Source organism: Phalacrocorax aristotelis, chromosome Z (assembly GCF_949628215.1).
Source record: "Phalacrocorax aristotelis chromosome Z, bGulAri2.1, whole genome shotgun sequence".
NCBI lineage: Eukaryota > Metazoa > Chordata > Aves > Suliformes > Phalacrocoracidae > Phalacrocorax > Phalacrocorax aristotelis.
This window is the reverse complement of record NC_134311.1, coordinates 6,515,559-6,532,122: the sequence shown is the minus strand read 5'-3', so window position 1 is coordinate 6,532,122 and position 16,564 is coordinate 6,515,559. Positions and strand designations below refer to the sequence as shown.

Here is a 16,564-nt window from a genome sequence, read left to right as displayed (position 1 = left end):
TACTCATCAGTGACCTGGAGGAGAGTATGAATGGAGAAATTGGCTACTTTGAAGCTAATAAGCTCTCTTGATCCAAAGATGAGCAGCTCCAGAAGGACATAGCAAAATTGAATGACTGGTCAAAAGGGTGATAGATGAACCTCAAGAAGATGCATCTATGAAAAAAACCCTAAAACGTCCCTACACAATATTGAACTTGGAAATGGCCATCACTACAATGGCAAATAAACATCTCGGAGTCATCATCATCAGTTCTCTGAAGTCATTGGCTCAATAGGCAGTGGCAGCCAAAAAAGCCAATAAGAAGTTAGGCATTGAGAACAAGACATAGAGCTTTATTTTAGAGGTATATAAAACTCTGGTGTGACCACATACCATGTGCAGTTCAGGTCTCTGCATCCCAAGAAGGTGTAGAGCTAAAGAAAGTATAGGGAATGGCAGTTCAAATGATTAAATGGAAAAAGCAGATATCATAAGAAAAGGGAATAAAACCCAAGAATTTTTCAAGCTGGGGAGGAAAAGGCCAAGGAGGGTAATGACTGAAGTTTACATTAACTTAGAGGAGATGAATACAGTACTGTTAATCACATCTACATTACTGAAAATAGGGAGCACTCACTGAAATTCACAAGAAATCAGCATAACACATGTAAAATAAAGTACTTCTTCCCATAGTGGGTAGTGGTCTGGAGCGTTCTAGAGGCAGATACAGGATCAATAGGTTCAAAAAGAAATTGGACAAATTCAGGCGCAATAGGTCTACAGATGATGCAAAGAGGCTCACCGGGGATGTAATCTCTAATATTCCTACAGGAACTGTAGACTTTGGGGAGATACGGGGGCAACAAATGAAGAGACTGTCCAAGCCTACATTCTCTCCTTCAGTAATGTTTGTCATTGCCACAGTCAGTGACATGATGCTAAGCCAAACAAATCATTGAACTATCTGACCCAATATGATGTTTTTTTTATCTTCTTAAGAAATTACCAATAAAATGGTAGTGAAACTTAGCTAAGAATACATTAGGTTATTCATGTCAATAGTCTATTTAAAAACAACTCCCCAGGAAAGCACACTGCATACATAATGAATAAGTATGGCAGTTCAATTAAGAATAGAAACTAGGTTTTTAAAAGCTACTATTTCAGAATTTATCTCCTTTTAATACTGCTTATAGGCTTTTCACTTGGTTTTCTGTTGGAAACCTAATTATCCAATAATTTAGTATTATAGAGAAAAAAAAAGTTTGTTAGGGGATTGCCAAGGAGAGAGTTGTATTTCTAAGCTGACAAAGTAAGAAATAATATCCCCTTTCCTGAAATTCCTCCAAAATAAAGATAGTCAACAAGACCACAACGTAGCTGTGACTTTTTCATTCCAGCTGTTTAGAGAAGAGATGGAAGATATTAGAGAATATCATCCAGTATCCAAAATCCAAATATTTTACCATTTTCTTTCCATAAATAAAGCATAAATATATATTTGCATTTATTGTGGATAAAATCCTCTCACCTTATATACAAAATGCCTAGACATTTGAAAAGATATAGATTGACTTAGTAAGTCTCACTTATGACTATGCAAAGAGAACAAGACACAAAATGTTATAACAAAAGAATGTTACAAAAAATGTTATAACAAATGGAAAGTTACTTGACAATAATACATAAATGAGCACAACTCTGTTTACAAATTCATCTTGATGTATTAGACTCTGATGGCCAGGAAACTCCACTGCTGATAATGATAATGTCTGATATTTGTATTAAGAAATTCCAAATAAAGTTGCACACAACAAAACTACAATGCAGTTACCACAGCCAACTTTTTTGATTCTTTTGATTCAATAAAGCAGCAATAACACTAAACTATGCTATTATTTATCCATAATGACTTACCAAAAACTTTAATGCTAGGTTAAAAGATCTGCACATCTCAGTTTAAGTTTCCCCAAACCTCTTCGTCCTATGTCCTCAGTGCCAGTGCAAAAATCTCACATGACCCTGGAAACATCTTAATGCCTTTCTTGTCTAACTCTCCCTACATAAAACCTTTTGTGACTTGAAATTCTTTTGGCTTAACGTAGACAACAATATTGCAATGTTGGATGCTGGTTTGCTAACTTAACTGCTGTAGGATGGGCAGCGCAGGGGAATTTGTTTCTCAACTTCTAGTCTTGTGCTAGAGGACCTAATCTCAGCACAAGATGCAAAACTCACAAGGAGGAATGTGGGCACTTAACTAAAGTGTATCTTCAGCAGGCATGCATTGGCATCTAACACAAGTAAGAATGAACTGCGGTTTGGAAAATGGAGCAGCTTGAGTTGAAGGTTTATATATGTCTTTCAGGAGTTGTAAAGTTTAAGTGAACAAGCCTAGTACCTACTTATAAGTGAAACAAATTTATTATTCCATCATGTGCTTTGGGAAAGGAATTTAATTCTTTAGGATTTTCCACCTGACACTTTTTATCAAGGAAAAATCTTCCTATGTCTAAAAATGAACAAACCCAAATACTCACTCAGATTTGCACCTGATGGAGAAGCTCAAGGTATTGTGAAAAGAAATTGTGGAAGGACCAGGAGGTAAGAAAAATAAGAGGAAGAGGTTTCAGTAATCACAGTAAAAACCATATTCAGCTTCCTGTACAGATGTTTTACTGCTATCCAGAAAAGAAAGGACACTTACAGAAACATTGAAGAAAGTAAAAGAATAATATTTGCACACGGTCAATGTAAGGATTCAGATTTGCTTTCAGAGTTGAAAGAATACTAGGTAATATTTTTTCCCAGCAGTATTTGCTTTTCTCTAACTTTGATGTAATCAGTTACAACATGGTTATTTTTATGCTATGCCTAGGATGAAATTTCAAAACATGGACAGGTAAAAGTGAATTGCATAATAGGAACAGAACAATTATGAAATTAGGTTTCAGCAGCAGGAGCATAAATGGGAATTGATATAATTAGAATAACAATAGATACAATATTTCAAACTACACACTGAAACTGCTCTTGAGTGAAGGCATGCAGTGGTACCACAACTGTACAGATCTGCCAACAAAGGAAAATTGTATTTATGGGTGAGCTCTATTAAACAGATTTTGCTGGATCAGTGAAGGATATTAATCTGTCCATCAGTTTTAAAGAATAAAGGTTTTGTGTTGTTCTTTTCTATAAACAGAATTTTGAAGTGACTACACCAAACCAAGAGCTGGCCAAATTACATTCAGAATTTATGATAGAAGAAAATCACTGATACAAAGGTAAAGCGTTTGAGCTAAGAGTAATTCCATCAACCTTTCTCGGCAAAGTAATAATCCTTTATGATACTTGTGAATTTAAAAAGTTTTAACTCTATTTCAGTCTGGAAACTCACTCACACCCTCCGAGTCCCAATTTACGTGTACCACGACAGAAACACAGAAGCCCTTCTCTCTCAGTTTTACAGTGCTGCAGAATTTTTCTTATCTGTTCATCTCCTCATTTATTTTGAAGCACTGACAGCCTTGTGTAACACTAGAGTTGCTGATTCTCCACGCTGCAAGGGCACATCCACGTGGGTTGGCTCCTGGCCACTGCCTGTCGCTGCCTGCGGCCACAGAGGCATGCCATTTGCCTCTGACTTGACAGGCCATGCATGACTGCCAGTCCCGTGCTGAACCCTGAAGAGGCCAGGAAGCAGGCTAAGTTGTGATGAATGACACACTGCTTTGCCATTTAACAGAACCAATGATAAGACGCTGAAGATAGTTGGAATTTTTTGTAAGTCCTCGGATCATCTAATGGAACACAACAAATGAGTATGGCGGTAGTCAGGGGCTAAAATAGACATAACCTACTAGCATCACACATCTTGAAAATTGCTGCACCAATGCTTGGAAGGGGAGCTTTGCTGGACTCTCCGTCTGCCCAAAGCAGCAGGCGCTGTGAGTCTTGCCTCAGTGGGAAGCTGATCACTGAACATATCACATGTCCTTCTCCTTCTGAAAACAGCAGGTGGGAGCTGTGCAGAGCGTGGAGATTTTAGTTCATTTAAGGCTCATGTAGCCATGTTTTGTTCCATTTTCTCTTTAGTTCACATGGATTTTCACCTTTCAGAGCTTGGCTTCAATTCCAAGTCCAAATGAATCACCAAAATGTGAATAAACTTTCAAACCCCCAATTTTTGCAAGGTTTATGCCATACTCACCTGTAATTCTACTATGCCTGGTTTGTTCACTACCGCAAACCTCAAGGCAGTTTCATTATGAGGAATGTTGTATGGCTCTGAAGAAGATTTCCTGTCATTGCTCATTCCTGTATCCACCCAAGGATAGCAACAGGCTAGACCAAACTGCTTCACATGGCAAACCGCCCTCAGCAATCAATCTATTTTGAAATAAGTGGCCTATATCTTATAAATACTAGGCCTTGAAATAAGGTTTTTTCCAATTGGCCTAGTACCTGAAACAAAAAAAATTAGTCCTGTGACTTGGTTTTCGGGAACTTTTTTGAGCCTACTGCATCTGTAAATTGCTCTTTTCATATATTTATAATCATTAGTGCTTTTATTGGAGGTGTTTTTCCATATTTTTAAGAGGTTTTTTGGTCATAATAACCAGTGATTTGTTTTCAGCTTGCTCTACTGGCTACAGTTTGTCTTTTATTTCTTTTATAGTACCAATTCCTTACCTGCAAATTATTTTTCATTTCTGTGAGGATGTAAAAAAAGAACGTGCATTATTTACCAGACCAGGAACTTAAGAGCTATAGAGGCTACTTTGAGAATAACGGTGTGCTGTAATTTTTCTTTTAAGGCTTAGAAATGCTGAAATATGCATTGTCATAGGCTTTGCCATTCATAAAAATGCACATAAAAGTTCTTCCAACACAGGAAGAGTGGATTATATTTATAAGATAAGGTTTTTTTTCTCCTCTACTTTTTGTGAATATCTATGATTCTATGTTATTGAAAAGGCAGGGTCATTTTGCACCCTCAGTAGGAAGAACAGACAGGTGGAAGACAGTTAGGAGGAGGAGTCCCTGACCCCAGTGCAACCTTCCTGCCTCTTTACCGAGGGTAATTGAGGGGCACCATGAGTCAAGAATGACACAATGCCTGAGAAAAGCAGATCAGTAGGTTTGAGTAAGAAAACATGGCAAGAATGTCACCATACCAAGATGGGTCAAGCTAAAATGAGCTGTTACAAAGTCAAGTTATAGATGCCTGAATACAGGGTTGAATTCATATTGCAGTATTGACACAACCCAAAAGCCGCTATTGCACTAGATTACTCATGTAGTAAGGAGACAATTAAGTGTGTAAAATACAGCTGTTTGGTCCCAAGGGCTTGTCTGTCAGCTTCTGTCATGTGTCTGAATAAAGACTGATCCTTCACTGCCTTATCAAAGTAAGATACTGAGAAATGAATTTTCAAAGGGAGACACTGCTGCACAGTACAACTACAGCAAGATGAAAATTTACCCAAAGGCATAGGGCTGAGGACTTTGTTTCAACATCAAACACTTAGAGATCAGTCTCATTTTCCTATTGTGTTGAAAGGAAGAACTACATTTCTGATCTGCTGAGCCTGATTTTGCACAACTTTGCATCTTACATGGGATGCCTGGAAAAGAAGGTTTGCAGCAGAAGATCCAGAGTGTGCTTTGTTGTTTGAAGACTCAGTATTAGAAATGTTAGAATTGATTAATATTTCTCACTAGGTCATTGAAATGCCTGGGAGAAAATTTCAATGTTAACACTGTGTTCTGTCATTTCTATAACATTTTCTGCCTCTTTTCACTTCCATACTAATATGCTACACAAAAATGCTAGCCAGGCAATATTCCCAGAATGGTGTAGCCTCAGCAAACCTCATTAGTTTCAGCAAGAGATTCAAGATGGGTTTTGTCCAATGCATATACAGAAATTGTGTTCCTTCCATTATTAGGTGAAACAGTTAAAAATATATATAAAACATCACCCTTAGTACTAATATATTTAGCCTGTCTTTCAGCATTTTTTAACCTCTTAAATAATTTGGTTTTATTCTTATAGCGTGTTCAAAAAATGACAAATTACCTAGATTGAATTGAATTACATATGTTGAAGTCACATTTAACATGTAAAAGTTTTCCCTCTTGCACTTGCAAGATGTATTTCTAATAGGTTTCTGTTCTAAGATATTTTTGTAATTCAAGGAGGTCATAAAATAAGTATTAAAATTAAATTTATATTAAATTTGTATCTTACTTTTAGGCATAAAATTTTTTCCATTCTTCATTTTGTCTGAGATTAACCACACATTATTCCCTAAACCAGCAAGGACATCATTTGAATGGTAATTTAACTATCCTGCGTACATTAAAAAAAGTGAATTAATTTCTCTAAGGGTAATATTTGTGTATACACATACCTACACACACACACACACATAAACACGTACCTATGAAGTAGCCTTAATTTTTCCATGCAAGTTCTGAAGTTGTCTTCTAAATAATGACAAACAGGAATGTGTCTATTTACTGATTTTTTATTTGTTGTATCCTTGGCAAATGAGCTGAGAATTCTAGCTTTTAAATTTTATGATATTTGAAGAGAAATAAACCAAGAAAAACACAAAAATTAAAGTATGTTCTTATCCTTTTCTTAAACATGAATTAAAGAATAATTTCTACTCTTTTGATTATTCTGTGGCTTGATTAATACTTTTTAACTAGTGGTAAGTTTTTATTTCATGCCCAGGCTCTGTCCCCTGCCATCCCTTTGTATCAGTGCAGTATTTGTGTGTCTGTGAAGTTCACTGGATGAAAGAATCTGGTTCATTAATTACCTTTTTTCTTTCCTGGGTCAGTTTTTGCTGGGACAACCAGGCATAGGGGTAAAACAGCAGCCCAGAATGACCAGCCGCAAAAGCAGCAAGCTGGGCAAAGAAGAGCTGAAGCAAGGCTCCTTCAGGTGGCAACAGGGCTGGTTTATGTCAGTTTTCAGGGAATTGTTACTTTACAGTATGATGCAATGAAAAACGGGGGTAGGGGCTTTTTATCCCAATTCCCTGACAAAACCAGAAAATCTGTTTGGAAATTTCTGGAATTTGAAGGCAATTGCAAGAATTTACTTATTTAATAAATTGGAAAGAGAGCATCTGGAAACCTGTACTGATTAAGTTTAAGGTCATAATTTACAGGTCATCTAGAAATCTCTCAGGTTTAACACATGCCTTAATAGAATTTCCAGTACATACCCACAAGATGAATGAAAATGGGACAGAAACTCCAATATAAAAAAGTAAATTATTTTTGTACCAATGAAGGTGTATCTTCTTCTTTTGCAGATTACTATAATACCCTTAATTTCAATACAGGAGTCTATATTTCTGGAAACTACAATTGTTTCTGTAGTTTATTTTTTTTCCTAATGAATGTTGAAAACCTGAATCAACTGATTAAACATAAAGGTTGGTAGATATCAATCTAAATCAGTGCAACCTGAACTATAGAGCAACTTCAAGAACACAAAAGAAAAATGAGTATGTTTGTCTAGTTTTGTCTAACAGAAATTTGCTACACTTTATATAACACCAGTATTTCAGAACATAAAACTGTCATTTATTCAAAACAATCAAGAATATGCTTAAAACCAAACTTCATATTGGATTATTCACAGAATTAGTCAAACTGACATTTTGAGCTGTAGGGAAATTTAGGTTCTCCTAAATCTCATTCAAAGAGATTTTAATAGTAATCACTAATTTAGGGAACTCAAGTCCATGTTGATTCCTATCAAGTGCAATGTTTCACAGTGGCTCACTACAAGCTTTAAGCCACAACATAGTGCCAACTGGAGGTGCATAAAAAAATTTCATGCCTTAAAACTGAGGTTCCCGAGCGGGTAATCTGGAGATGAGGTATGGTTGTAATGGGATCATGTTTACCGTTCAACAACAGTCCAGTGCTTAACAGCTTCCCTTTAACATGGCATTTTCATGAGCTGAATTCAGCAGAAAGCCTATTACCAGGTTTATCCATTTCAAAAAACAGTTAAGTTCTATTTGCTATCCATGTTTTGAAAACACAGACTCCTTGGGAGACAAATTTTAGCCAGATGTAAAGCTTCCCCCCTGAAAACATAGCTTTTAACTGTTTCATAAATTGTATTATTTTGCCTGTGCACTTTTTACGCCCTCATTCTGTGATGTTTGTTTTGTGTAGGGTTTTTCTGAACCTAAGCGTGGAGGCTTTCTGAATCCTGAACCCTGCTGAGCCAGGGCTGGTAAGAGCTGGAGCTGTGGAAGACAGAGATACCCAAGACTTGCTGAAGACTGTGAGCATCAAGCAGGATAGTTCAAAGGACAAGCACCTGAAGCCAAAAAATCCCACCAAGTGAGGACACTGCCTAGAAAACACACTTATAAGTGACATACAGAGAACATCAAAAGAAGCAGTATAGTCTCTTAAAAAAACTACTGTGACACTAGTTATTTCTCCTGTGCCATGAATCATGCAGGTTGCAGGTGTCCTTGTATTCCTAGGAAGAGTTTCTAAAGAAAGAAAATTCTAAAATCACAGTGCATCAGAATGCTTTGGATGACACCATCTAGCCTGGGAGTATAAGGCTGCATGTAAGCATAAGTCTTGAAAGCCTCTTTATGCCTAGATCTGTCAGATATTTGGAAATTTTTAAGTAAAAATGACACTGAAAGAAGGGGCATTTTCATTTGAATAAAAAAATGCCACTTTGATTTCCATAGAGAGGGAGGCAGAAGACGACCAAGTGCAGTATAAACACATTGGTATACTAAAACATAAAACACAGGAAATGAAAATAATGTGAAGGTACACTGCTTAGCAGTATTTCTGACATGCTAAAAAGCCTAAATTGGTACACTTGCTCTGAATGCAGTCCTGCTACATATGGGCATGTTGAATACACAAAAAAGGAGGTGAAGGGGCCATAGCATATGTAAAAAATATTTACAGTGACTAGTTTGATCTATATCTTTAAAGAAAAAGCATGAGAAAATTTGCCATATGCTTTAATGGCAGCAACTCTTGGCAATCAGCAAAACACAGCTCCAAAATGCACAATGGTGAAACTGTAACATGTCCACTGTATAGTACCATCTGCTAGATTAAAAGAAGTGATCAAAAATTTGTGAGGAGCTCCTCACAATTTATTGCAATTCACAATCCATGTTGCTCACGGGAGATTTTAACAATACAGATTTGTACTGAATAATGCAAGCAGTCTGACACTGGCAGAAGTGTCTCCCTCTTGCCTAAAAGAGAATTTTGTGATCCAGAAAGTAAAAACTTCAACCCCAGGAGAATCTGTCTTGGAAGCTGTACTTATTTATAGACTCTCCAAGACTAAGGAAAGCTGTAATGGAGGTAATCATAATTGATAGCTTGAATTCAGCACAGAGGCACGAAATAGGTTCATCGAGTGCAAGAACAGAAGGAGATGCAGCTGCATCAAGGAAATGCTGAGGCCTTAAGAAATCTGGAAAGTAATATAGAATTAATATAGTTTAGGTTTTGCTTTCAGAGGATGGGAAAAGGTGCTTTCTTTCCATTCTGTGTTTACTAAACATCTGCAGGCAAATTTTGTAAATACCAGATGCTCAGTGAAGTATTTCTTAACAGGTTGATAAGCCTATTCCAGAACAATTGAGTACATTTTGAAGCTGTCAGTGCTCTTGCACTCCACATAACTTTGACTTTGCCTCATCCGGTGCTTTTCAGCAATGAGAAGCAGCTGGTTTAAGTATCGTTTATGCCTGAATAGCTAAAGATAGAAGTAGTTAATCAGAAAGAAAGAGGACTGAATTTAAGTCTCTCCAGAAAAAAACCCAAAAGGTCAGGCCAGTGCTGCAAGATGAGAAGGATATATAAATAAAACAGAAGGCGGCCCCAACGGAGGAGAAGCATTGTTGGGTGTGCAGCACATCAGCTGTCCAGGAGATCAACTCCATGTCTTCCAAGAACTTTACTTTGTGGCTGACCTCTTAGAAAGCAACTCCAAAACTCATCCATGCCAGAAGGAGACTCAGAAATTGGCTAAGATGGTCCAAATATGGTTCCACACTCATCAGGCATTTTAGTGCTAGTTTAGTACTTATTCCAGACGAGCCTTTGCCCCTCACTTCAGCTGTACTAGTTATCAGCAGAAGCTCTTGGGACTAGTCAGAAGGATTTTGGGTTGGTGTCACATAAGGCTTGCAGGATCTGGGTGTAATACAACAGCTGTCTTACACCTCAGAAGTGCTACATGTGAGATAAAATGGAAGGGAATTATTTAGCAGATTAGCTAAAAGTAATTGTGGGGGAATTAAATTGTGGAATTAAAAAAAAGAGAGAAAAAGTAGTTGGAGCATTAGGAGAAACAGTCTGACATAAACTACTTCAAGCTGATGAGTAACACGACATGTCATTATTACAAGGCATTGGTATTTGGGATATACCAAACTAAATATACTATTAGAAAATGCATCCTGGAGAACAAGATTGCAATGACAGGAGAGCGGACTGCATGATGTATTTTTGCCTTTTTTGTTCTTGATCGAGAATATTTCACATATTCTGTGATGTGGATTAGCAATCTTTGGGCTTTGTGAGGTAATTCTGAGACAGCAATCAGTAATTTACATAATTACTGTAACAGTATTTAATTATATGATTACAGTAAATATGTGTAAAACTTTAATGGTGTAATTAAAATGTGTAATTACTACTTGTAATTACATAATTAGGAATAATGACATAACTAGACTTCTCATGAAAAAACCCCAGTATTTGCAGGCCCAGCTATAGGAACCAGTAGAGTGCACAGCTATTATGATAGTATAAAAAGAAAAGTTACATTTTAATGCGAGCTCTGCTACAGCTAGCTCAAAAGTAGATGAATGCTAAAACTTTGTGAACTGTGCCATAGTACCAGAAGACTGCGTTGACTTTCCTGAGCAGAGGTAGTTCAATGATTGCAGTCAATTCAACCATTATTCCCATCCTGTAGCATTTTCTAATTAATGATTTAATAAATATATTATTTTTCTCTTAGGTCTTCAAAGCACATCTGATTTCACATTCCTCCCATGACACTGTCGCAGAGACACCAGACTGGTGGTACCTCCATAGGCGGGTCCCTACCCAGAGGAAGTACCGAACAGAGGCTTTTTACACTGCACTCTAGTGTTGCATTGCCATGCTCCCCCATTCCCCATACCATAGATTCATAGAATCATAGGATAGTTTGGGTTGGAAGGGACCTTAAAGATCATCTAGATCTAGACCCCACCCATATTCCACTAGACCAGGTTGCTCAAAGCCTCACCTAACCTGGCCTTGAACACTTGCAGGGATGGGGCATCCACAGCTTCTCTGAGTGACTTGTGTCAGTGTCTCACCACCTCACATTGAAGAATTTCTTTCTAATCTATTGAATAATATAATAGTTAAGGTTGGAAAAGATCTCTAAGATTATCATGTCCAACCACCAACCCAACACTACCATGCTTCCTAAACCATGCCCTGAAGTGCCATGTCTACACATTTTTTGAACACTTCCAGGGATGGGGACTCCACCACCTCTCTCGGCAGCCTCTTTCAATGCCTCACCACTTCTTGCAGGAAAGAAATTTTTCCTAATACCCAATCTAAACCTCCCCTGACACAGCATGAAGTCATTTCCTGTCATCTTACTGCTAGTAACTTGAGAGAAGAGACCAACCCCCACCTCACCACACCCTCCTTTCAGGTAGTTGTAGAGAGCAATAAGGTCTCCCCTCAGCCTCCTCTTCTCCAGGCTAAACATCCCCAGCTCCCTCAGCTGCTCCTCATAAGACTTGTTCTCCAGACCCTGCCCCAGCCCCGCTGCCCTTCTCTGGACACGCTCCAGCCCCTCAAGGGCCTTCTTGTCCCGAGGGGCCCAAACCTGAGCCCAGCATTTGAGGTGGGGCCTCACCAGTGCGGGGCACAGGGGCCCCATCCCTGCCCTGCTCCTGCTGGCCACACCAGTGCTGACACAAGCCCGGGGGCTGGTGGCCTCCTTGGCCACCTGGGCACTGCTGGCTCATGCCCAGCCAGCTGTCAGCCAGCACCCCCAGGGCCTTCTCCGCCGGGCACTTTCCAGCCCCTCTGCCCCAGGCCTGCAGCGTTGCCTGGGGTTGGTGTGACCCAAGTGAAGGACCCGGCACGTGGCCTTGTTAAACCTCATACACTTGGCCTCGGCCCATCGATCCAGCCTGTCCAGGTCCCTCTGCAGAGCCTTCCACCCTCAAGCAGATCAACACTCCTGCCCAACTTGGTGTCATCTGCAAACTTAATGAAGGTGCACTGAATTCCTTCAACCAGATCATAGATAAAGGTATTAAACAAGACTGGCCCCAGCACTGAGTCCTGGGGAACCCCGCTCTTGACCGGACACCAACTGGATTTATCTCTGTTCTCCACAACTCTCTGGGCTCGGCCATCCAGCCAGTTTTTTACCCAGTGAAGAGTACACCCATCCAAGCCATGAGCCACCAGCTTCTCTAGGAGGATGCTGTGGGAGACAGTGGCAAAGGCTTTGCTAAAGCCCAGGCAGACACATCCACAGCCTTTCCCTCACCCACCAGGCGGGTCCCTGGTCATAGAAAGAGACCAGGTTGGTCAGGCAGGACCTGCCTTTCATGAAGCCATGCTGGCTGGGCCTGATCCCCTGGTTGTCCTGCACATGCCTGGTGAGCTCACTCAGGATGAACTACTCCATACCTTCCCTGGTACCGAGGTCAGACTGAGAGGCCTGTAGTTCCCTGGATCCTCCTTCCAGTCCTTCTTGTAGGTGGCGTCACATCTGGAAGCCTCCAGTCATCTGGGACCTCCCGTGTTAACCAGGACTGCTGGTAAATGATGGGGAGTGGCTTGGCGAGCTCCTCCGCCAGCTCCCTCAGTGCTCTCAGGCAGATCCCATCCGGCCCCATGGACTTGTGAGTGTCCAGGTGGAGCAGCAGGTCATAAACTGCTTCCTCCTGGATTATGGGGACTACTTCAGCTCTCCGTGGAGAGAGATATATGCTCATGGTATAATCTAAACCTACTCTTTCAGTTTAAATCCATTACCCCATAACCTATAACTACACTCCCTGATAGAATATCGCTCTCCATCTTTCCTATAGGCCCCCTTTTAATACTGAAAGGCTGCTGTAAGGTCTCACCAGAGCTTTCTCTTCTCTAGGCTAAAGAAACCCAATTCTCTCAGCCTGTACATAGTTTGCAGCTGACAAATTAATAATTACTGCAAAGCACATTTTAAAACTCACTGTCCTTGATCTCTACACCAAAGCAATTTGACTGTTGTATAAAGCCTTATCATAATTCAAAATACTTTAACACACAACAGAACTATCCTTTCAAAAGAACTTAGTGTTCTCCTCTATGGGTTAGACAATGGAGTCCTCAGTCACAGTTGTTAGCATTTACCTAGAGTAGCATCTCCAGAAAGATCATTTGACTGGGTGATAGGCTTACCCCTGTAAATCCCCAAAGTATGACCCAGAAAGACAGACTGCACGTAGGACATTTTAAAATTCATTAATGCTTTACTGACATTAAAAGAATTCTTTCACTATTTCAATATACTGGAAATGTCTACTTTTTCTTCATATATACTTTGTTATATGCTCTCAAAATAGAAATATGTGCATGTATATATACACCCACACACATATAAAGCAAAATCCAGTATAATATATAGTATATACATCATGACACAGTTCATTTTTACATATAATTACATATATATCTATAAAAAGAAAAAGAAATATGAAATAACAGATGATCCAGATAATGCAATGGTCACTTCAAGTAATAGCTCTGACTACCCCATTTCTAGCAGAATAGGAGATTGATTTTATGTGATCCATAATCTGAGCAATGTTCATGATGCAGCCAGAAAAACAGAAAGGATAAACTCTGAAGAGATGGATTAGATTCCTGGTAGAATTCCAAATTGTAATTCAATTGTACCTTATAAGGAAATACATGAATTGATTCGCCTGCAACTTTTACAGAAAAATTTAATAGAAGTAATTATTTTTTTACAAATTCTTTCAGGTAGCCATATAGGCTACTCAAATGAAATCTTAATCTTTGATTTCTCTCTAGAATTATATGCATGTTATGTTGGACACCTCAAATATTTTTCCTGTTGCATAAAAAACTCTGGGAATTCACTGAGGCTATTTCAAAAATTTCCCAGCTTGTCATTTGCGGTTATTGGTCCATGTTGGTTTATTCTCCATTTTCCCACCTGTGTCCACAGTGTGAACACAGGAAAATGAATCATGCTCTTCAGCTTTTTTATGGTTTCATTCATTTAGTATTCAACTTACAACATTTTTTTTCTACTGTACATACAGTAGATCGTCCTTGAACTATAAATCCCCTTACTTGAATGTGGATGACTCCAGTATTTCAGGTATTTTGAATGTAACATCTAATATTACAAAAGTTAATACACAAATACTTTCCTTTTTCTCCTTAAGGTGCCAGGCTTGACATATCTTGGGACTATATTAGCTTTTTCCACTACACCATCATGCTAGCATCCTTTGTTCAACTAAAACACACAGGCTTTCTTCTCTGCAATATTTCAAATCCATGAGCCTCTAACATCTGTTATTAACTGTTAAGTTAAGGTATATTACATTTCATTCCATAGCAGTCTGTTCTATTTTGTTATTTTGGTCTTCAAGACTAACTAGTCTTTCATACATGAAGAAATCCTTTGTAGTAGCAGCTTTAGGAATCAGACCTTCATACTGCATTCATAGTCAATGTTACTGGTTAAATCATGCATGATTGTTCCCAGGACAGATCTTGAAGGAGCTCCACTAGTGAATTCTCTGTAAATCAGTAGTCCAACTATCAGAGGTAGAGACATGTCACAGAAAGAAACATATATTTTTACCCTGCTCTTGCACTTGCTGATATCTGCTAATAATTGCTGTTGAAGACAGGATACTCGGCGAGATGAACCCCTAGCCTGAATCAGTTTTTGTGTTTTTCTGCTTTACACTATTTAATCCTTCTTGTTTGACTCTTAGATAATAATTTTGCATTTTGCAAATGTTTCCATCACATCAGATGCTGTACTTGAATGCATGACAGATTTGGTCTCTTAAATTTCCTCCATTTTAGAAAGAATAAGATAAATATTGTGAGCATTATTTATATGTATACTAGAGAACTATTTCCATAGAATACTACAGTTGTTTCTGCAAAAGAAAATGATTATTTATTTTATTTTTAAAAATAGATAGAAAAACATGCAATACTTACTCTGTTGGCAGTTTCTTCCCATAAATTCCCCTGGACATTCGCAGGAATAGTTGGCAACGAGATCTGTACAGATTCCACCATTCTTGCAGGGTTCAGCTTCACATTCATTTACATCTGCAGGACGCACACAAGATAATGTCAAGCTTAGCAAAGAGAAATTGTAAAAGCAATAAGCACATGTTTTAAGGCACTAAATCACAACGTATTTGACATTAGAAAACATACATTCTTTTGCCTAGCAAACATGCTCAGTAAAGGATGTGATTAAACAGGTTGTGCTTTAGGAAGAAAACACAGCAATCTCATCTAAATTTAGCTAGTTTCATATATCTACTAAAGTTTTATTACATCCCATCACACAACAGAATTTGAAGTTTTGCTCAGGGATTATCACTGTAACTTCCAGAGGACATCAGGCCACAAGTCACAGTTTGTGATTAAATAAATAAATTCAATTAGTTCTAACAGAGTACTCATTAGTGATCCTTGCAACTTCAAGAAATGTAGCTACTTCTTTATCAACAGATGCCAGTTAAGAATGTCTCTCAGTTCATCTTAATTCATTAAACATCTAATTGACAAGGTTGTTTAACCATCTAAAAAATTTCTTTTCTGTGCATGACTTAGTGGGCAAATTGAAACTAATAGCTTGGTCTAGAAGCTTGCAAATTTTATTAAATTCAGAAGACAGAAAAGGTGGTTAATTTAATTTGAGTTTCCCTTTTCCAGTACACTTTGTCAAATGCTGCAAGAATAATACTCCCCTGTGTTTTTCAGTTTAGTAACCTTCAATCATAATATCAGATTCTTTTCCTCAAATGCAATATATTATTTTTCAGTCGTCATAAATAGGCAGGTGAAGGATAATGATATCTCATAATTAAAATTATCTGTTTCTGCATTTATGTTCGTACTGTATAGAGTAGAAATGTTTTATGGATTTTTTTACATCATTGTCTCAAAGGGCTGCTTCAATGCATACAATTAAATATTTAAAAGATGGTAGCCCACACTAGCTTGAAGTCCTGTTGGATTAGACACTGTAAACAGCAAACACAAAAGCAGTCTTTAGCTTACACTACAATTTTACTTCATTCAGTTTTGCTTAAGTGCATATGCATTTTGGATACAGTTGCCAATGAAGTGCACATGTGCATAACACAGAAATAAGTTCAAATGAGGAGATAATTAATGATGAACTAGTTGCATTCATTGGAGGGTGAAACACCCTAAGAATTGAAGTAATGCTCCTCCCTGTTGTGTT

The 16,564-nt window shown here is 38.3% G+C and overlaps 1 protein-coding gene across 3 annotated transcripts in view; it reads right to left on the bottom strand.

Annotated features, from left to right (window-relative positions):
• EDIL3 (EGF like repeats and discoidin domains 3) overlaps nt 1-16,564 on the bottom strand; it is a 259,250-nt gene that overhangs the window by 91,263 nt on the left and 151,423 nt on the right. For all 3 annotated transcript variants that reach the window (XM_075078570.1, XM_075078571.1, XM_075078572.1), the window contains one exon: nt 15,301-15,414. In XM_075078570.1, the coding sequence (XP_074934671.1) occupies nt 15,301-15,414 (114 nt within the window). The remainder of the gene's footprint in view (nt 1-15,300; nt 15,415-16,564) is intronic.